Consider the following 19,491-nt stretch of genomic DNA (forward strand, 5'->3'; position numbering starts at 1 on the left):
TCACTGGCACATCTACCACCTCCCCCAACTACATTCCCCCCATTCATCTCACTGGCACATCTCATCTTATTAAGATAAGCATGCTTATCTTCTTGTTAACCCATCTTGAAATGGCTTCATTATTGGCTCCAGTCCTCCACCAGAATATAAACTCCCTGCGAGCAGGAGCCCTGTAAGTCACATTTGCCTCTGCAAACCCAGGCCCTCAACAGGCGCTGCCTGAGGCAGGCACTCAATATACATTTGTTGCGCTTATGAATGAATCTCTTCCTAGGCTATGAACACCAGCAAGCAAGAGAGTGATGGAAGATCCCAAAGATAAATAAGGCCCTCGAGGGACAGATGTGGCAGCCTGGCTATTTTATCTAGCAGTAGTGCTATAGCCTGAAGAAGGCCCAGCTTCTCCAGGGAGGCTCACAGACAAGGCATCTAGACCAACCCTTGAAGCAGGAGCAGGGGTTCACCAGGGAGAGAAATGTCAAGACAGGCTGGAGTCAGACCCAAACCCTATTCCATCACAGTGAATCATGGAAGGATGTGGCCCTGAGAAAAGGAATGTCTTGCAGAAGACGGCAGAACTTCAGTGTGCACTGGAGAACCTGATTGGCTCAAATCCTGCCTCTGCCACTAAAACAGCTGTGTGACTCTGGGTGCATCACTTTGCTTCTCTGAACCTCAGTGTTCTCATCTGCAAGATGGGGACGGTAAGAGTGAGTCCTTACAGGGTTGCTATGAGGATGACAGTAGAGAACTCCCATGAGGCAAGCACCTGGCCCAATACATCCCCCATGGCTCTAGCTCTAGACAGTGAGAAGTGGTTGGCAGCGTAAGTCTACTGTTGACTAATGAGATCAATAATAATCAAGATGAGGGTAAGGCCCTGGGCCAGAAACTCTGATGAGTTTAGAGAGAAGAGGCCAACGTGCAGCCATGCTTGCCTCTTTCCCATGCACACTACAGCTTAGTGTGGCTGCAGGCTGAAGCTTACTTTCTAAGGTAAAGTAAAGCCACCTGCCTCTCTCTGAAGGACCCAGGTGTTCCTGGCAACCAGTGAAATGCAAAGTCACTCAACGAAAAAGAGGCAAAAAAAAAAAAAAAAAAAGAATGAAGACCCTGAATAGCCAGGGGAATTCTAAAAAAGAAAACCATATCTGGGGGCATCACAATGCCAGATGTCAGGTTGCACTACAAAGCTGTGGTCATCAAGACAGTGTGCTACTGGCACAAAAACAGACACATAGATCGATGGAACAGAATAGAGAACCCAGAAGTGGGTTCTGCATGTGGACAGCCACATGCAGAAGAATGAAACTAGACCACTCGCTTGCACCATACACAAAGATAAACTCAAAATGGATGAAAGATCTAAATGTGAGACAAGATTCCATCAAAATCCTAGAGGAGAACACAGGCAACACCCTTTTTGAACTCGGCCACAGTAACTTCTTGCAAGATACAGCCACAAAGGCAAAAGAAACAAAAGCAAAAATGAACTATTGGGACTTCATCAAGATAAGAAGCTTTTGCACAGCAAAGGATACAGTCAACAAAACTAAAAGACAACCTACAGAATGGGAGAAGATATTTGCAAATGACGTATCAGATAAAGGGCTAGTTTCCAAGATCTATAAAGAACTTATTAAACTCAACACCAAAGAAACAAACAATCCAATCATGAAATGGGCAAAAGACATGAAGAGAAATCTCACAGAGGAAGACATAGACATGGCCAACATGCACATGAGAAAATGCTCTGCATCACTTGCCATCAGGGAAATACAAATCAAAACCACAATGAGATACCACCTCACACCAGTGAGAATGGGGAAAATTAACAAGGCAGGAAACCACAAATGTTGGAGAGGATGCGGAGAAAAGGGAACCCTCTTACACTGTTGGTGGGAATGTGAACTGGTGCAGCCACTCTGGAAAACTGTGTGGAGGTTCCTCAAAGAGTTAAAAATAGACCTGCCCTACGACCCAGCAATTGCACTGTTGGGGATTTACCCCAAAGATACAGATGCAATGAAACACCGGGACACGTGCACCCCGATGTTTATAGCAGCAATGGCCACAATAGCCAAACTGTGGAAGGAGCCTTGGTGTCCATCGAAAGATGAACGGATAAAGAAGATGTGGTTTATGTATACGATGGAATATTACTCAGCCATTAGAAACAACAAATACCCACCATTTGCTTCAACGTGGATGGAACTGGAGGGTATTATGCTGAGTGAAGTAAGTCAGTCGGAGAAGGACAAACATTATATGTTCTCATTCATTTGGGGAATATAAATAATAGTGAAAGGGAATATAAGGGAAGGGAGAAGAAATGTGTGGGAAATATCAGAAAGGGAGACAGAGCATAAAGACTCCTAACTCTAGGAAACGAACTAGGGTGGTGGAAGGGGAGGAGGGTGGGGGTGAATGGGTGACGGGATGAGCACTGGGTGTTATTCTGTATGTTGGTAAATTGAACACCAATAAAAAATAAATTTATTTTAAAAAAAAAGAATAAAAAAGAGGCTCATTCTTTGGCAACCAGGTGTTTAAACCCTATCCGGTTAACCTCTCCATCCACAGGGTAAAAAAAAAAACAAAAACAAAAGGCTGCATTTCTCCTCTGATCATGAGAATAGGAACAAAGTTCATGATCTGGTCCCAGAATACTAAACCATCCCAGAAATGTAAACTCCAACCAGGCAAGTGCAAGGTCAATACTGGCATTTATTCCTCATGGGGCAGCAAGGTGACTAGTTTTCTGCCACCATTGCCAGCTCAGGCCCCAATGCATTAGTGAGCAGGATTTTGAATAGGGTGTTCACCTGTTCTTCAAATGAAGAGATCTGCCATCTGTACATCCTTAAGACATCCAACAAGCAGCTTGCATCTAAGACCTCATCGTCGGTGACTTCTTGGCAGGATAAAGCTGGAAACCAAAAAGGTAATGTAATTATTAGATTCACTAGCCTAACAACAAACCAGGAAACCTACCGGACCACACATCAAAGCCAATTAAGCATTCATCTCACTGTAAAGTTTACCTTGGAATTATAGTTCTCTCATTATTCCTCTTTGTAGCTTTACCCAAGGCTTAGAGGGCTGTTAGGCACCACGTGTTTACTGAATGAATGTGATTTTTCATGAGCCTGTAGTATTTAAATGAACTGATTTCAGCTATTTGAATTGCCATCATCAATATATATATAAATCGTTGACTCCCTTCAATAGGACTCTCTCTGGGGCCAAGGGGCCTTCACTTGTGTTTGTCTGCCCTCAAATTTCTGATTTTATAGCAAAGCAGGAAGCCATATGTGCAGCCTGAAAGGGGCTGCTGAGTAGTTTTCTTTTCCTTTTTTTTTTTTTTTTTTTTAATGTAGGCTCCACACCCAGCATGGAGCCCATTGTGGGGATTGCATTCATGACCATGAGATCAACAACTGAGCCAAGATCAAGAACCAGACATTCATTCAACCGAGCCAGCCAGGCGCCCCAGTTTACTTTTCAACCATAAGTAGAATCAAGCTTAATAAACAAAAATCCAAGTTTGGTGGACTTATGAGTTTATAATTACAGCTACATCAAGGGTTGACAAACTTTTTCTGTCAAGGGTCAGACAGGAGATATTTTTGGCTTTGGAGGCTCTGCAGCCCCTATCTGACTCTGTTATAGTACCAAGGCACTCATAAAGAGCAAGGAAATGGGCATGGCTGTTGCAATAAAACCTTACTGACAAAAGCAGTGACACAGATGTGGCTCACGGGCCACAGTCTGCTGGTTCCTGATCTTGCTCGTGGCCCCTTCCACACTATATTTCACTGGACTGGTATTGCTAGAGTGTGGGAGATAAAAATACAGGGGCCTGCCACCTCAGTGCAGCTTCCCAAGTTCAATAACCTCTAGGAGAACTAAACCAGCCTCTTTCTTCTCTTTGCTTTGCAGTTAGTTAGAACTTGAGACCTTCCTTTGAATCCTTCAGGCTCTGGCTTGGGAGGTTCTTCAGCAATACCACCTCCATCCCTACCTGGACTTGGTGGTGACCCTGGGTGGTAACCTGTGGAGAAGCAGCAGCCCTGGTAGCCAATGCTAAGTCCTGAGGCTCGTCTGATCACTGCAGATATGCCCTGGTGTCAGATTTGTACCCTCCAGATTTTTTTTTTTAAATTAACTTTATTTTTTAAATTTTTATTTATTTATGATAGTCACGGAGAGAGAGAGAGAGAGAGAGAGAGAGGCAGAGACATAGGCAGAGGGAGAAGCAGGCTCCATGCACCGGGAGCCCGACGTGGGATTCGATCCCGGGTCTCCAGGATCGCACCCTGGGCCAAAGGCAGGCGCCAAACCGCTGCGCCACCCAGGGATCCCTGTACCCTCCAGATTTGTACCCTCCTTCCCTTGTTCCTCCTACACTCCTCAGGTAGCCTGTTAGCTTTTTCCCTCCTAAGGAAAATTTGAATGTCCCCTTTAGCCTAATTTTGCCTAAAATGCTGTGGGGAAATTCAGCAGTGTCTACTACTTTTCATATCCTACAATTCATATTCTAGCAATCTGACTTTCTCAGGATCTATGCTAGGGAGACGGGCTCGTGTGAACTAGGGCACAAACAATAATATTCACTGAGGCCTGTTTACACCAACAAGGCCCTGGAAGCAAATAACTAAATAATATTATCTTGCCCACATGGATACTGTGCCACTGTGAAAGTGAATGAGGTTTGCATATCACATATCTGCTAAGGGACTGAGATCCAGAATGTATGAAGAACCCCTGAACTCAACAGTGAAAACAAAGACAACCCAATTCCAAAATGGACAAGGGACTTGAGTAGACATTTATAAAAAAACACACAAAAAAACTATACACACAGCCAGAAACACATAACAACTGCTCAACCTCACTTATCAGTAGGGAAATGCAGATCAAAACCACGAGATTTAACTTCACACCCATGATAGCTACTATCCAAAAGACAGACAATAACAAGTGTTGGCAAGGATGTGGAGAGTAGGAACCCTTCATGCACTGTCAGAGGGGTGGGGAATACAAAATGGTACAGCTGCCCTGGAAACCAGTATGATGCATCCTCAAAAAAATTAAACAGAATTACCATCTGGTCCAGCAATTCCCCTTCTAGGTATATACCCAAAAGAATTAAAAGCAGGGACATGAGTAGATACCTGTACACCCATGTTCACAGCAGCATTATTCACAGTAGCTGACGGTGGAAACAATCCAAATGTCCCTTGACTAATGAATGAACAAAAGGTAGTATGTACATACAATGCAGTATTATTCATATTAAGCCTTAAAAAGGAATGGAATTCTGACCCATGCTACAATGTGGATGAACCTCAAGGACACCACGCTGAGTGAAATAAACCAGACACACAAGGACAAATACTCTATGATTCTACTTCTATGAGATACATAGTCAAACTCATAGACAGAAAGCAGCACAGTAGTTTCTGGGGTCTGGGGATTGAGGAGAATGGAAAAACACTGCTTATCGGATAGTTTCAGGACGGGATAATGGAAAAGCCTTGGTGAAGAGAACAGTGGGTGTGGTTGTCAAACATTGTGAATGTACTCAATGCCACCCAAATATGTACTTAAAAGTGGTGAGGACGATACATCTTCTGTTACGGAAATTTTACCACAATTTTTAAAAATTGGGTGATGGGGGCAGCCTTGGTGACCCAGCAGTTTAGCACTGCCTTCAGGCCAGGGCGTGATCCTGGAGACCTGGGATCGAGTCCCGCGTCAGGCTCCCTGCATGAAGCCTGCTTCTTTCTCTGCCTGTGTCTCTGCCTTTCTCTCTCTCTCTGTCTCTCTCTCTCTGTCTCTCATGAATAAATAAATAAAATCTTAAAAAAAAAAAAATTGGGCGATGGGAATGAGCAGGTTATCCACAGAAGACATAAGACCAATAAACTCACAAAAGGAAAAAAAAAGAATGAAGTGGGGCTACCTGTACTGAAACAGATATCTCTCCAACACAGATATGATTCTGTTATTTGGTTATGAAAAAACATAAACGAAAATCAGTATGTCATTTCTATGGGTGCTTAGAAACTTATCAAAATGCACAGAAAACAGTCTGGGAGGATACACTTGTATTTTACTTTGGGAAGAAACGAGGGGAACAGGATGAAGGCAATGATAAAGGGAACTGTAGCTTTATGCGTGATGCTTTAATTTTTTACAAGGAGAATGTATTCATGCATTACTTGTCAAATTACAAATTATCTCTGAAAACCAAAATAAATGACCCTGAAAAGCAGAAGCAGGGAAGGGAACACAGATTCCAGGTGGAGCCACCCAGACGGGCTCTGGTTCCCAGCCCCACATCATGCATGTGAGGAGGAGAGCCAGTGGTCACACCACAACAATTCCTGAACCTGTGTTATCTGCCTGTGTACACATTTCAGCTTTCTGCTAGGGAATGGTATTTTTTTAAACAGGGTAGTAGAAGAAATTCTTTTCTAATCACTTGTTATACAGAAGAGCAGAACTTGCTTTCTGTGTCAGGCTGAGATCACCCGGGAATATATCTCAGTGAAGCAACAGTGAGTTGAGTGTTTTTTAAACCCAATTTTTTTTTCTGACTGTGAGAGTCATACCTGCTGTTGAGAGCTTTAGAAATACTGTTGTTTCGTTTTCATGTTTCTGAGAGGTCAACTGCATAAGACCAAAATGGCTGTGGCAAACATTTGGGTCTTTTTCTGTCCAACCTTTATCTGCGGAAATCTTTGCTTTGCTGAAGTCAAATTACAACATATTTTGAACACTGTTCTTTTAAACTTAACATTATAGCCTATGCCCCTCCCACATTAAAAAAACCACAACAAAAACAACAAAAAATACTTTACAAAGGTGATGCCTAATAGCTACATAATATCCCATTGACTGCCTGACCTCTTGCTGCTGGACACCCACCAACTCTCCTCCCGGGCCCTTCCTTATAACCAGGTGCTAGGAAATCTTTGTGCACCTAACAGCATTTCCCCAAATCACGTTCTGGGGCATGTCCTCAGGATGTTAATGGGCATTATGGAAGGAAAAACTATTCTACGGGCAAAAAAGCTGGTTGAAAAATGAAGTGGAATGGGTGATTTCTTCAAATCCTGTCTCCACAGAACTCTCCCAGCTCAGGGTTGCTGCTCGGCCACTCCTGAACTCATTTGCTCATAGAGCACCATTTCAGGGGTGTCTGGGTGGCTCAGTAGATGAGCCTTTGGCTCAGGTCGTGATCCTGGAGTCCTGGGATCGAGTCCCACGTCAGGCTGCCTGCATGAAGCCTGCTTCTCCCTCTGCCTGTGTCTCTGCCTCTGTCTCTCTCTCATAAAAAAATAAATAAAAAATAAAATAAAATAAAATAAAATAAAATAAATAAAATAAAATATAAAATAAAATAAAATAAAATAAATAAAATATAAAATAAAATATAAAATAAAATAAAATAAAATAAAATAAATAAAATAAAATAAAATAAATAAATTAAATTAAATTAATAAAAAATAAAATAAATTAAATTAAATTAAATTAAATTAAATTAAATTAAATTAAATTAAATAAAGAACTCCATTTCAGGTTAGTGTCAAACACGGTCTACTGAGTTCCTAGGTCAAATGGTCCTGGACACTTTGCAAGGTATCACCGTGTAGTTCCAAACTACTTTCCAGAAAGTTGGCCCTGTGTCACACCACCAGCAGCACATTTGAATATACTGTCCAGCAGCAGGGCAGGGCTGGGGAGTTTTCAGTCTTTGCTGATGGGTAAAACAAAGCTAACCTCACTGTTACATTATTTCTATTTCTTCCATTTTGGCTGAGTTGAACAACTGAGTACCTATTAGACGCTTGTTATATCTACTCAATACAACCTGCACTATTTCTTCTGTGAACTACCTTATTACTTAGGCTAACACACTTCTTTTTTCTAAACTTTAATAAACCAGAGTACTTCATACAATCAAAATACTTAAGTGGCATGGATCTGTTCTCTTTTCTAAAAAGCTGTTCATAAACTGACAATTTTTAAAAGAAATGGTTACAACTTTAATTTTTTTTTTTTAACAGCTGTTCATATCTACTGGGCCCTTGGTGGTTTTGTTTGTTTATTTCCATGATGATCTACGTGATTTTTTTTTCACACAAAAGCTATTAATCCTTCACTTGTCATCTGGGCTGCTGCTTTCAAAATGTACACAAACCCCTTTAAATTCCCAGCCAGATACCTTTGAGGAGGTGCAACAGCGTTAAGGATAAATACTGGTGGGGCGGGGTCTCCTTCTGATCCCTGGTGTACTGGGTGGTAAACTCTTCCAGCCACTTGATGAAAGCAGGGCAGGCAGACAGGCCTTGTAGCAGGGAGTTCATGAAGCAGGTGTTCCCTAAGTTGACAAGGCCAGGCACCAGTCCTGAAAAAAGCAGGGAAAAGAAGAGAAAAGCACATCACATTGGCCCAATTCTTTCTTTCCCATTCAGGAGTCAGACTTTCTGTACTGGAGCCTGAAACTGAAAATCCCAATCTCACAAAGTCCTTATCCACACACATCAGGGGGCCAGGCATCCTGTCCGTACAGAGCCCTGGTCCTAGGGCTGCTCCCTCAGAAGTCTGTAAGTGACAGCAGACAGGTCTCCTATCATGTGTTACTTCTGATCACCACCACGGTGTCTGGCACAGTTTGGTTGATGCTGAGTGTACAAAAACACTTCATAACATCTCTCTCTCTCTCCTTTGATAAGAAAGCAATGTCAGAACAGAAGAAAACAATTGTTTTTTTGTTGCTCCCCAGGACAATGATTTTGTTCTTGTAATCAGTTAGAAAGACACCACCATAGCAATTCTGATCAGTCTTTCTGCAAAGAGATCAACAAAATCTGACATACTTCCCTTTTCTGCTGAAATATTTTTTTATAACTTTTTATTATAAGAGTTCTTAAACATGCACAAAAGAAGAGAGGATATATAATCAACTCCAATCATAACCACCCCCAGACCTAACAATGATCAACCATTTTGCTCTATCAATCCCTTTTTTGGTTTGCTTGCTGTGGCTGAATTTTAATCAACATATCTGTTTTAAAATAAGGAAACAGGGGATCCCTGGGTCGTGCAGCGATTTGGCGCCTGCCTTTGGCCCAGGGCACGATCCTGGAGACCCGGGATCGAATCCCACGTCGGGCTCCCGGTGCATGGAGCCTGCTTCTCCCTCTGCCTGTGTCTCTGCCTCTCTCTCTCTCTCTGTGTGTGTGACTATCATAAATAAATAAATAAATAAATAAATAAATAAATAAATAAATAAATAAAATAAAATAAGGAAACAGAGTTTTGTATTAAAGATGTTAAATGGAAACTCTTACAAGCTGACTAGCAGCTACTCAGTGAAACCACAAATGCATCACACAACCAGTCAGCTGTGCTATTGAATAACACGAGCGCCATATAAAGAAGAACAGTCAGACAATTAAGCCATGTGAACTTTTTCATTACAGAGCATGGCTCAAACTCAAGATTTTAGAGGGGAAGAAGACAGAAATCTTTTCATTATGCCTAAAGTAATGAGTCATTAAAATTAATTTCTGTTTAAAAGAAAACACTGCCCCAAAACTGGAGATCCAAGAGAACAAAAATACCCTCCCCTTTTTGTACTGTTTTGGAATAATAACGGGTTGGGTCAAGTCTGCAGACTATGATATAATGACCTCATTCTTACCTTTTCTACGCTTCTTTCTTTCTGTAATGGGACCCCAAATCACGTAGATTCCTGCGGCAAGAGCAGCAGCAATTCCACCTATAACACCCCAGTTCTTCATGACTTTATATCTAAAAAGGAAAATAGGTTTACTGTCTTCCCTAATCACACACACAATATGTATAAATACAGATACAGGTATGAAGAAATAACATTTCATTAAAATAACCGACTAGCAAAAAAAAATAAAATAAAATAACCGACTAGCCTACCAAACACCTAACTTTCAACTTGAACTAATAATACAGTATAGAATTATGTCTTGAAAATCAGCATGTTTATTATTTTTTTTAAACATTTTATTTATTTATTCAGAGAGACAGAGAGAGAGAGAGAGAGGCAGAGACACACAGGCAGAGGGAGAAGCAGGCTCCATGCAGGGAGCCTGATGTGGGACTTGATCCCAGGTCTCCGGGATCACGCCCTGGGCTGGAGGCGGCGCTAAACCCGCTGAGCCATCAGGGCTGCCTCAATCAGCATGTTTAGACATTAGTATTTAAAATCTAAGTCAGGGCACAGAAGCCCCATCTCACTCAGAGAGGAGGCCAAGGTTCTCTGCCTCCCATGCTGCCACTATATTGGCTACCTCAGGGCCTTTGCACTGCTGCTCCCTCTGCCAGGATGCTCTCCTCCCTATCACTGCATGGCTCTTTCACCTCCCCTTCACTTCTAACCAACAATTAGAACTTGCATTCCTCATCTCTTCTACCTAGGTCTGGATTTTCTTTTTACCTTCTTTTTCTTCTTCTTTGTTAAAGATTTTATTTATTTATTTGACAGAGAGAGAGCACAAGAGCATGCACAAGCAGAGGGAGTGGCAGGCAGAGGGAGAGGAAGAAGCAGACTCTCACACAGCAGGGAACCCAATGCAGAACTCAATCCCAGAACCCTGGAATCATGACCCGAGCCAAAGGCATATGCTTCACCAACTGAGCCACCCAGGTGCCCTTTTTATCACCTTCTAACATAGCATTCACTTATCAGCTACGGTTATTGTCTGTCTCCCTCACTGGAGAGAGAGCAAAGTCCCTGCAGGCAGGGATCTTTGTCCATTTTGCTCACTGACATATCCCAAGTCTCTAGATCACACGTGGCACCTAAGAGGTTCCTAATAGCATTTCCTGAATGATTGGACACTGGAGAAAACACATATAAGTGAATTTATCTTTTTTTTTTTAATTTTATTTATTTATGATAGTCACACAAAGAGAGAGAGAGAGAGGCAGAGACACAGGCAGAGGGAGAAGCAGGCTCCATGCACCCGGAGCCCGACGTGGGATTCGATCCCAGGTCTCCAGGATCGCGCCCTGGGCCAAAGGCAGGCGCCAAACCGCTGCGCCACCCAGGGATCCCTATCTTTTAGATTATTAAACAGAGAGAAGGCATACTCTAAATTAAAATTTTACTAAATTTTAATTAAAATTAAAATTAAATTTTTAATTTACTAAATTAAAGTTTTCTTAACTCGAGTTAACTCGAGTTAACTCGACTTAAGCACTTAAGTTATTCTTTTACTACAAAGACATTTCAGCGATTTAAAGTTATATACAAAGTTATATATTTCCACCAAATAAACAATACGTGTGTGAATATATATATGTGTGCCAACAGATAACTGTAGATGAGTGTTTGGTATGTGTATATGTATAATATATTCTTATTCCAATATTTGGATCATGTGACTATTGTTCTGAGTTCAGCTCAGTCAACATCAATTCAATTCAACGCTAGTAACTCTGTCTACAACATCCACCATCTTCCTATGTCGTAACCAATATGATACATAACTGCTAACTGAATTCCAAATAAATCTTTATTCTCCCCAAGATAGAGTCAATAGAATGTGCACAGAACTTGGTTAAGAAAGGGGTGTTGCGGGGATCCCTGGGTGGCGCAGCGGTTTAGCGCCTGCCTTTGGCCCAGGGCGCGATCCTGGAGACCTGGGATCGAATCCCACGTTGGGCTCCTGGTGCATGGAGCCTGCTTCTCCCTCTGCCTGTGTCTCTGCCTGTGTCTCTGCCTCTCTCTCTCTCTCTCTCTCTGTGTGACTATCGTAAATAAATAAAAATTAAAAAAAAAAAAAGAAAGAAAGAAAGGGGTGTTGCAAGAGGCCTGGGTGGCTAGGTGGTTCAGCATCTGCGTTCAGCTCAGGGCATGATCCTGGATCCGAGGATTGAGTCCCACATCGGGCTCCCTGCATGGAGCCTATGTCTCCCTCTGCCTATGTCTCCGCCTCTCTCTGTCTCTCATGAATAAATAAATAAAATCTTAGAAAAGAAAAAAAGAAAAGAAAAGAAAAAAGAAAAGAAAAGAAAGAGGTGTTGCATTAATCTGGTTCGATTCTGGCTCTTGCTAGTCCTTAGAGCATCGTTTTACCTTCTCAAGCTCAGCTTTGTCACTTGTACAATGGGGATGACCATGAGACCTAGCTCATGGAGTTCTGAGACTCAAAGAAGCACTAGAGCAAAATTAAGGGCTTAAGAAATGCTAGCCACTACAATTATTAAGTATCATTATCCGAACTTCATTCATTAAAGTTATTCTTGAATTTCTTAGTGCATTACTGTGCTGACTTCCACACAACAGGTATATTAACCAAAGTGCTAGAAAGGTTAAAAATAAAACAAAACCATCATTGAAATTCTAAAGCACTTTACAACTGCTTTAAATCCCCTGAACAAATGCTAATATTTAAGGGCGCATACTATATGCCAGGCACTGTGATAATCTTATCTCATCCTCAAAACAACCTGACAGAGATAGTCTCTAATATCATCTTCATTTTCTTTTTCTTTTTTTTATTTATTCATTCATGAGAGAGGCAGAGACATCGGCAGAGGGAGAAGCAGGCTCCCTGCGGGGAGCCTGATGCAGGACTTGATCCCAGGACCCCAGATCATGCCCTGAGCTAAAGGCAGACGCTCACCACTGAGCCACCCAGGCGGCCCATCATCTTCATTTTCATGGAAGAGATGTAGCCAACTTGGTCAAAGTGAGAGAGGCAGTGTGGATCTGAACTCATGCCAAGTCTGTGCTTAAACCTCGTGAGGGAAACTGAAGGACAGAGTGTGGAAGCGGGGAGAGGTCTTGCCCAGGTCCTCAGCAAAGTATAGACAAAAAAACCCAGGGTCAAATGGTGACCCTGGAAACCCCCATTCCTCTGCAAACTGACAACACAAGGAGGGCAGTGGGGTCCGGGAGTTAAAAAAGATCTGTCTTCTCCCCCATCTCTACGGTGAGGTCAGCTGCAGGGCCCCAGGCAAAGCCGTCTCAAGGCCTGCTTCCCGTCTCCAGAATGGGGGCACTGGACAGGATAGCCATTGAGGGCTCCCGGGCCTGGAATAATAAGCTCTTTAAACCTGCACCGGGGGATCCCTGGGTGGCGCAGCGGTTTGGCGCCTGCCTTTGGCCCAGGGCGCGATCCTGGAGATCCGGGATCGAGTCCCACGTCGGGCTCCTGGTGCATGGAGCCTGCTTCTCCCTCTGCCTGTGTCTCTGCCTCTCTCTCTCTCTCTCTCTCTGTGACTATCATAAATAAATAAAAAAAAAATTAAAAAAAAATAAATAAATAAAATAAACCTGCACCGGTTCCAGAGGAAAAGCAGCTAGGCTGAGCAACAGGTCTCAAGTCATTTAGGGTCGGGAATGGGGGTGCAGCGTTCAGCCCTCGGGCCTGGAGCCCATGGGCAGATGATGAAGAAGAGAAGGGACATAGGGACCCTATGGATCGGGGCCCCATACTATCGGGGTCCCTAGCAGGAATGGGAGACCCTACCAGGCCTCCAAGCCTCTACAGGTGAAGGGGTCCTGATCTGTTCCGGGCCCCTTGCAAGATAGGAATTGGCTAATAAGACTGAGGACCCACGCAGAATAAGGGATCGCTGTCTTAACTGGGGGCGGAGGGGCGCGATAACAGGGCTGGGTACCGACGAGGTGGGGGCAGGGCGAGCCGGTCCGGGTTGCCCTGCAGGGCGGTGCGAACCGCGGCGGGGCTGGGGAGCTCGGCGACACTGGGAACGGCGGCGGCCCCGGGGCTGGGGCGCCGAGGGCTGAGGGCTCCTGGGAGGCCTGCGGGGCGCCGAGAGGTCTGAGGGCCGAGAGGTCTGAGGGCCGCCGGCAGGATTCGAGGCTTCTCAAGCCGCAGGGTGTCTGGAAGTTCTGGGGACAAGGACGGGGCTGGAGGCGGCGCTGGCGGGGGGGGCGGGGGGGGCTGAGAATTCGGGGCGCCGGCACCACCGGGGAGGCCCGACAGAATGGCGTTGCCGAGCAGCCGGAGGCCCCGGGCCCGTCCGCCGACCCTGAACGCGCCCGACGCCGAAGCCCCGGGAAGGCTCGCTCCCGCCCCCGGGGCGCTGCGGGCGCCGCGACCAGGCCGGCCCAGGCCCAGGCTGGGGGCCCCGGGCCCCGGCCGCCCCGCCCCCCAAGGCTCACCTGACCGCAGCCCCGGTGCGCAGGAAGCGCTGGATGGCGCGGTCGGCCGCGGTCACCGCCGCCTGGGCCCGGGAGCTCAGCATCGCCGCCGCGCCGGAGACCCGCCGCCGCCCCCGCCCCCGCCCCCGCCGCCACCACCGCGCCGGACCTGCGGCTCCGAAGGCTCCCGACGCGGCGGAACCCGCCGCCGCCGCCCCACGGCTCCTCCGGGCAAGGTAGGACGGAGGACCGGCTGCCCCGAGAACCGGAAGCGGCTGCCGCCCGAGAAGCAGAGCGGACGGACCACATCCTTGTTTTCCCTTCTCTCCCGCCCCCCCTCCCGCGTCCTCCACCCTTAGCAACGGGCGCCGGCGTCGGTTGCCAAGGGAGGCTCTGCGGCCCGCAGGCCGGCTGGATTATCAACTTTGTCGCTGGCTCCGTGCATTTTAAATACAGGTGTCCCACTTCCAGCTCCTGGAGTCATTTAAAATTTTTTTTTTCGTTATGAAGAGGGCAGTCCCGCCCGAAAGCGGGGTCGGCCTCGGCCCCCGTAGTTCTGGTATTGTCAGAGTGGAATTAGGTTGCAGAGGAAGGGCCTTTAGAGACACGTGGCCCATCGCTGACGGCGTCCGTCGAGAACCCCCGGCCTTTGATAATAGCCACCAAACTCCCATGCATTGCTAAGTACGTCACATACGCTACTCGCATTCAACCTTCACACCAACCCTGACAGGACCCACACTTCATAGGAGGCAGTAAGCAGCTCGCACGTGGTGGAAACGAGATGGGCAGTGAAGTCTGTGTCTCCAGAAGAAATGTAACGGAGGCCACATTTTACATTTCCTAATAGCCACATGAAAGTTAAAAAAATGAAAAAGAAAAAAGAAAAGAAAAACTAGTATGACCCACAGCTTTTACTTGACCCGATAGGTCCAAAATAGTGTCATTTCTTTGTAAAGGTTATTAACGAGATCATTTTACATTCTTTTGCTGTACCAAGTACATCTGGTTTTGAACCAGGTGCTTTTCCTGAGCTCTATAACTGCAAGTGGCTGGTGGCTACCACATTAGACAACACAGCTTCTAGAGCCTTAGAACAGAGAGAATTGGTGCTCCTTTTTAAGATTATTTTTTATAAAGATTTTATTTATTTATGAGAGACACACAGAGAGAGGCAGAGACATAGGCAGAGGGAGGAGCAGGTTCCGTGCAGGGAGCCGGATGTGAACCTAGATCCCGGGACTCCAAGATCACGCCCTAGGCGAAAGGCAGGTGCTCGGCCACTGAGCCACCCAGCCGTCCCACCCCCTGTCCCTTTGTAGTTCACTCTTCCACGTACTTCCAGCCTTCGGCAACCACTGATCAAGACTGAAAAGTTTTAAAGGCCAAGAATACCAAAGCATGCATTTCATTAGACATCAAAGCTGTGACCTCATCACCTGTTGTGTACTTCTGGAAAACTCAAGGGTACACACATGATTGAGTGACAGTGGGAAGGGCAAATGAAAAAGTCTTAGTGTTATTAGAAAAATAGTTTTGACCTCAATAACCCCCACAGAAGGTCCTCAAAATGGGGTCCTGCATCTACATTTTGAGAGCTGCTACTGTAGCCTGCCTAGTGAATGCTCCGCCATCCTAACAGGTATGCTCAGCGTCTACATACCATTTTAAATAATTGGCATTACAGAGTATAGTTGATCAATTTACAAATTTCTGACCATTTTATATGCCTTATCTCAATTTAATTCTTGCAATGACCACATGAGTAATAATAGTACAGACAGTCCCCTAACTTATAATTTGAGTTATGATATTTTGACTTTACAATGGTATGAAAACTACATGCATTCAGTTGAAATCTTACTCTGAATTTTGAGTGTTGATCTTTTTCCTGAGCTAACGATATGCAGTTCAATGCTCTCTCATGATGCTGGCCAACGGCAGCCAGCCACAGCTCCCTAGTCAGCCTGGCGACCAGGAGGGTAGACAATCAATAGAGCCATTTTGACCCATACAGCCATTCTGTTTCTCACATTCAGTAAAGTATTCAATAAATTACAGGAGATAGTCAACACTTTATTATAAAATAGGCTTTTGTTAGATGATTTTGCCCAAGTGTAGGCTAATGTAAGTGTTCTGAGTCCATCTAAGATAGGCAACGCTAAGCTGTAATGGTCAGTAGGGTAGGTGTATTAAATGCATTTTTGACTTAGGATACTTTCAACCTATGATGTGTTTATGGGAACATAGCCCCATAGAAGTCAAGGAGGGTCTGTACCCACTTTCTATGAAGTTAACAATGCCTGCAGCCTGGTCCTTGCTGTTCCTCTAACCAGTAGGGGTGTGGCTGTCATTGACTAATAGAGATTCTGAAAAATAAGGATATATTACTAATTTATGATGAAGCTACTGCCAGGAATGAGGCAGTGTCTGCTCTAACATCCATCAGGCAGATCAAGGATTTGCAGCATCCTGGGAGATCACAAGGTCATCTGTCAGAACCTTTGGCATCTCTCAGCTGCTGGGATTATTTTGCAGGTAAATGGTTTATTTGAGATCCTAAACTCCACAAGATAAAAACCTGAAGTGGTATTTTTCCAACTGCCCCAGACCCCCTCCTTACACACCATGGAGTAGGTCCCTAAATAATGCAACTTTGTAACTACTTTCAGAGATCCATCTCATTACAATATTTAAATCACTGTCCTGTTTATTTTTGAATTTAAAACTCAAACGTGATTCAGAAGTCTTCTCCCAGACTCCAGAGGAGAAAGTGACCTGGAAAGAGAGAAGTCCAGCTCTGAACACCTTCCTCACTCTGTCTCCTAGCTCCCCTGTGTCTCAGAAGACAGACCTCAGAAATTGTAATCATACGGTCACACAAAGCCACAGAAAGATCTAGAATCCAATCGGGTTTCTTTTTAATATTTTGAAAAGTTATCATTGTGCTGTATTTTTCTACTAGATAGGTAGACTATGAAAAAGAGCATTGAATTCCTTTCCAGGTTTTAGAACTTGATGCAGGGTTTGACATAGGCTTTTCCTTAGGGAATTCTCATTAGTAGAGACCTGGGTGCACCTCTTCTCAAAAGCCACAGCAATCCAATCCCTCTTAGTAAACCCTGAGGGCAGGATGGGCCCCAATGGCTGGCTCTGGCCAGCAACTCTGTCAACTTAGATTATGTAGCACTTGGTGTGTTTCCTCAGCTTTGGGCCTACATGTCTGTTCTGGAAAGACAAGATCCTTTCACACGTAGGAAACACTTGCTTTTATTTCCAGACAGAGAAAATAAAAACAGAAGGACACAAGCATTAACAGAATTTTGTTATTGGTTTCTTTTTTTTTTTTTTTTCTGACGTGGTTGTTTCACAGACACACTCAAAAAAAAAAAAAAAACAACGCACAAAACAAAAAACATAACAGTAACAACAAAATGGCTCACAAATGGGTAAATTCTGCCTCAAAATGGCACTCCAGGATTCTCCTGCATTTTTGTGTTGTTACTGTTTTTCCCAGAAGTCCTCTGACCACACAGCTGGCCCTCATCATGTCAGCAACAGTCCCAGGGCTGGTTCTCCCTTCTCCCAGATGAGTCTGTGAGTTGACCCCACGGCCAGAAGGGGATGAGGTGAAAGATAGGCATCATCTCAGATTTCTAAATGTTTAGCAGAGGTGAAAAGGGTTTCTCTGTTTAACCTGAACCCTCTGTGGCATCAAATGTGTTACTAGTATTAAAACTACAAGTCTGAACTGGGCTTAAATAAAGAGATCCTTGGTTCTAGATCTAGACCAAAACTTCCATCTAGCTGGCTGTGTGAACTTAGGCAATTCATATTTTCCCTGGGTCTGATGGTTTATTTTATGTGTTAGCTTGGCTGGGTCATGGTGCCCAGATATTTGGTCAAACTTTATTCTGGATGTTTTGGTGAGATTAATATTTAAATCTGTGGACTTTGAGTAAAATAGATTGCCCTCCCTAATGTGCATCGGTCTCATCCAATCAGTTGAAGGTCTGAATAGAACAAAGAGACTGACCTCCCCCAAGTAAGCAAGAATTCTGCTAGCAAATGGCCTTTAGACTTGAACTTCAATATTGGCTCTTCTCTGGGTCTCTGCCTTGCTGGCCCACCCTGAATATTTTGGACTTGCTAACTCCCACAGTCATATGAGCCAATACCTTAAAAATGATCTCTTAGTCTCTGTCTCTCTTTCTCTGACTGAATATATATTAGATTGAAAGCATGAAAAATACAATGCACAACGATGTCAACTATATGAAGAAGTAGGCATTCTTGCACATGACTATCTCCATCCAAGGCAATTTGAACTAGTTAGAGAAATTTTTAATCTGCATATTCTGTGACATAAGTACTTATCATACACATATAGGAATAAAGATAATTATTGCGGTCTTCCTTGCTAATACTACAAGATTAGAAGCAACCTAAATACTCAGCAAAATTATGGTAACCCTGCACAGCAGAGTACTGTGTACCATGTAAATAAATGAGCCAGCTCTTTGTGGATTTTTTTTTTTAATTTTTATTTATTCATGATAGGCACACAGTGAGATAGAGAGAGGCAGAGACACAGGCAGAGGGAGAAGCAGGCTCCATGCACCGGGAGCCTGACATGGGATTCGATCCCGGATCTCCAGGATCGCGCCCTGGGCCAAAGGCAGGCGCCAAACCGCTGCGCCACCCAGGGATCCCTTTTTTTTTTTTTTTTTTTTTTTTAATTTTTATTTATTCATGATAGGCACACAGTGAGGCTCTTTGTGGATTGACAAGGAATATTCTAAGATGTTGAGAGAAAACAGTAAGGTTCAGGACAATGAAATGGAATGCTGTCATTTGTGAGAGAGAATAAAAATTAAGTGTTTATAAATATAGAGAGAATCAAGAAACTGGGAACACAGCTTGCCTCTTGTAAGGGAACTGTGTTACAGAGGACAGAGAAAGACATCCTTTTGTCCTTTGTGAATTTTGTGCCATGGGCATGCATTATTTATGCAAAATGTAATTAAAAATTTAAAACCTGAAAAACAAGGGAAATAGTATCAAAATTGACATTCTTTTTGGTCAGAATTGTTCATTAGAAGCTTGTAAAAAAGTGAAAAAAAGCAAGCCACCATAGGATAAATATGATCTCAAATATGTAAAAAGATATTTATGTATGGGTGTCCCAGCATCAAAAAATAACTGGAAGGATATACTCCCAAAGTAGTAACTCTGTTTATCTCTTTGTGGTATATAGTATTTTTTATTTTCCTATGAATGCTTTTGCATGTTATCTTAATTTCTTTAATGATCATTTATATTTC

The 19,491-nt window shown here is 43.9% G+C and overlaps 1 protein-coding gene across 5 annotated transcripts in view; it reads right to left on the bottom strand.

Annotated features, from left to right (window-relative positions):
• Positions 1-19,491, bottom strand: part of USP30 (ubiquitin specific peptidase 30) — a 63,732-nt gene that overhangs the window by 16,020 nt on the left and 28,221 nt on the right. For 2 of the 5 annotated variants that reach the window (XM_072802927.1, XM_072802928.1), the window contains 3 exons: positions 9,719-9,828; positions 8,237-8,419; positions 2,826-2,929 (listed from right to left, as the gene is read on the bottom strand). In XM_072802927.1, the coding sequence (XP_072659028.1) occupies positions 2,826-2,929; positions 8,237-8,419; positions 9,719-9,828 (397 nt within the window). Of the gene's footprint in view, positions 1-2,825; positions 2,930-8,236; positions 8,420-9,718; positions 9,829-14,188; positions 14,310-14,336; positions 14,438-19,491 lie in introns of those variants that run through there. The other 3 variants (XM_072802925.1, XM_072802924.1, XM_072802926.1) reach the window with 3 other exon arrangements.

Source organism: Canis lupus, chromosome 27, assembly GCF_048164855.1.
Source record: "Canis lupus baileyi chromosome 27, mCanLup2.hap1, whole genome shotgun sequence".
In the NCBI taxonomy this organism is placed as follows: domain Eukaryota; kingdom Metazoa; phylum Chordata; class Mammalia; order Carnivora; family Canidae; genus Canis; species Canis lupus.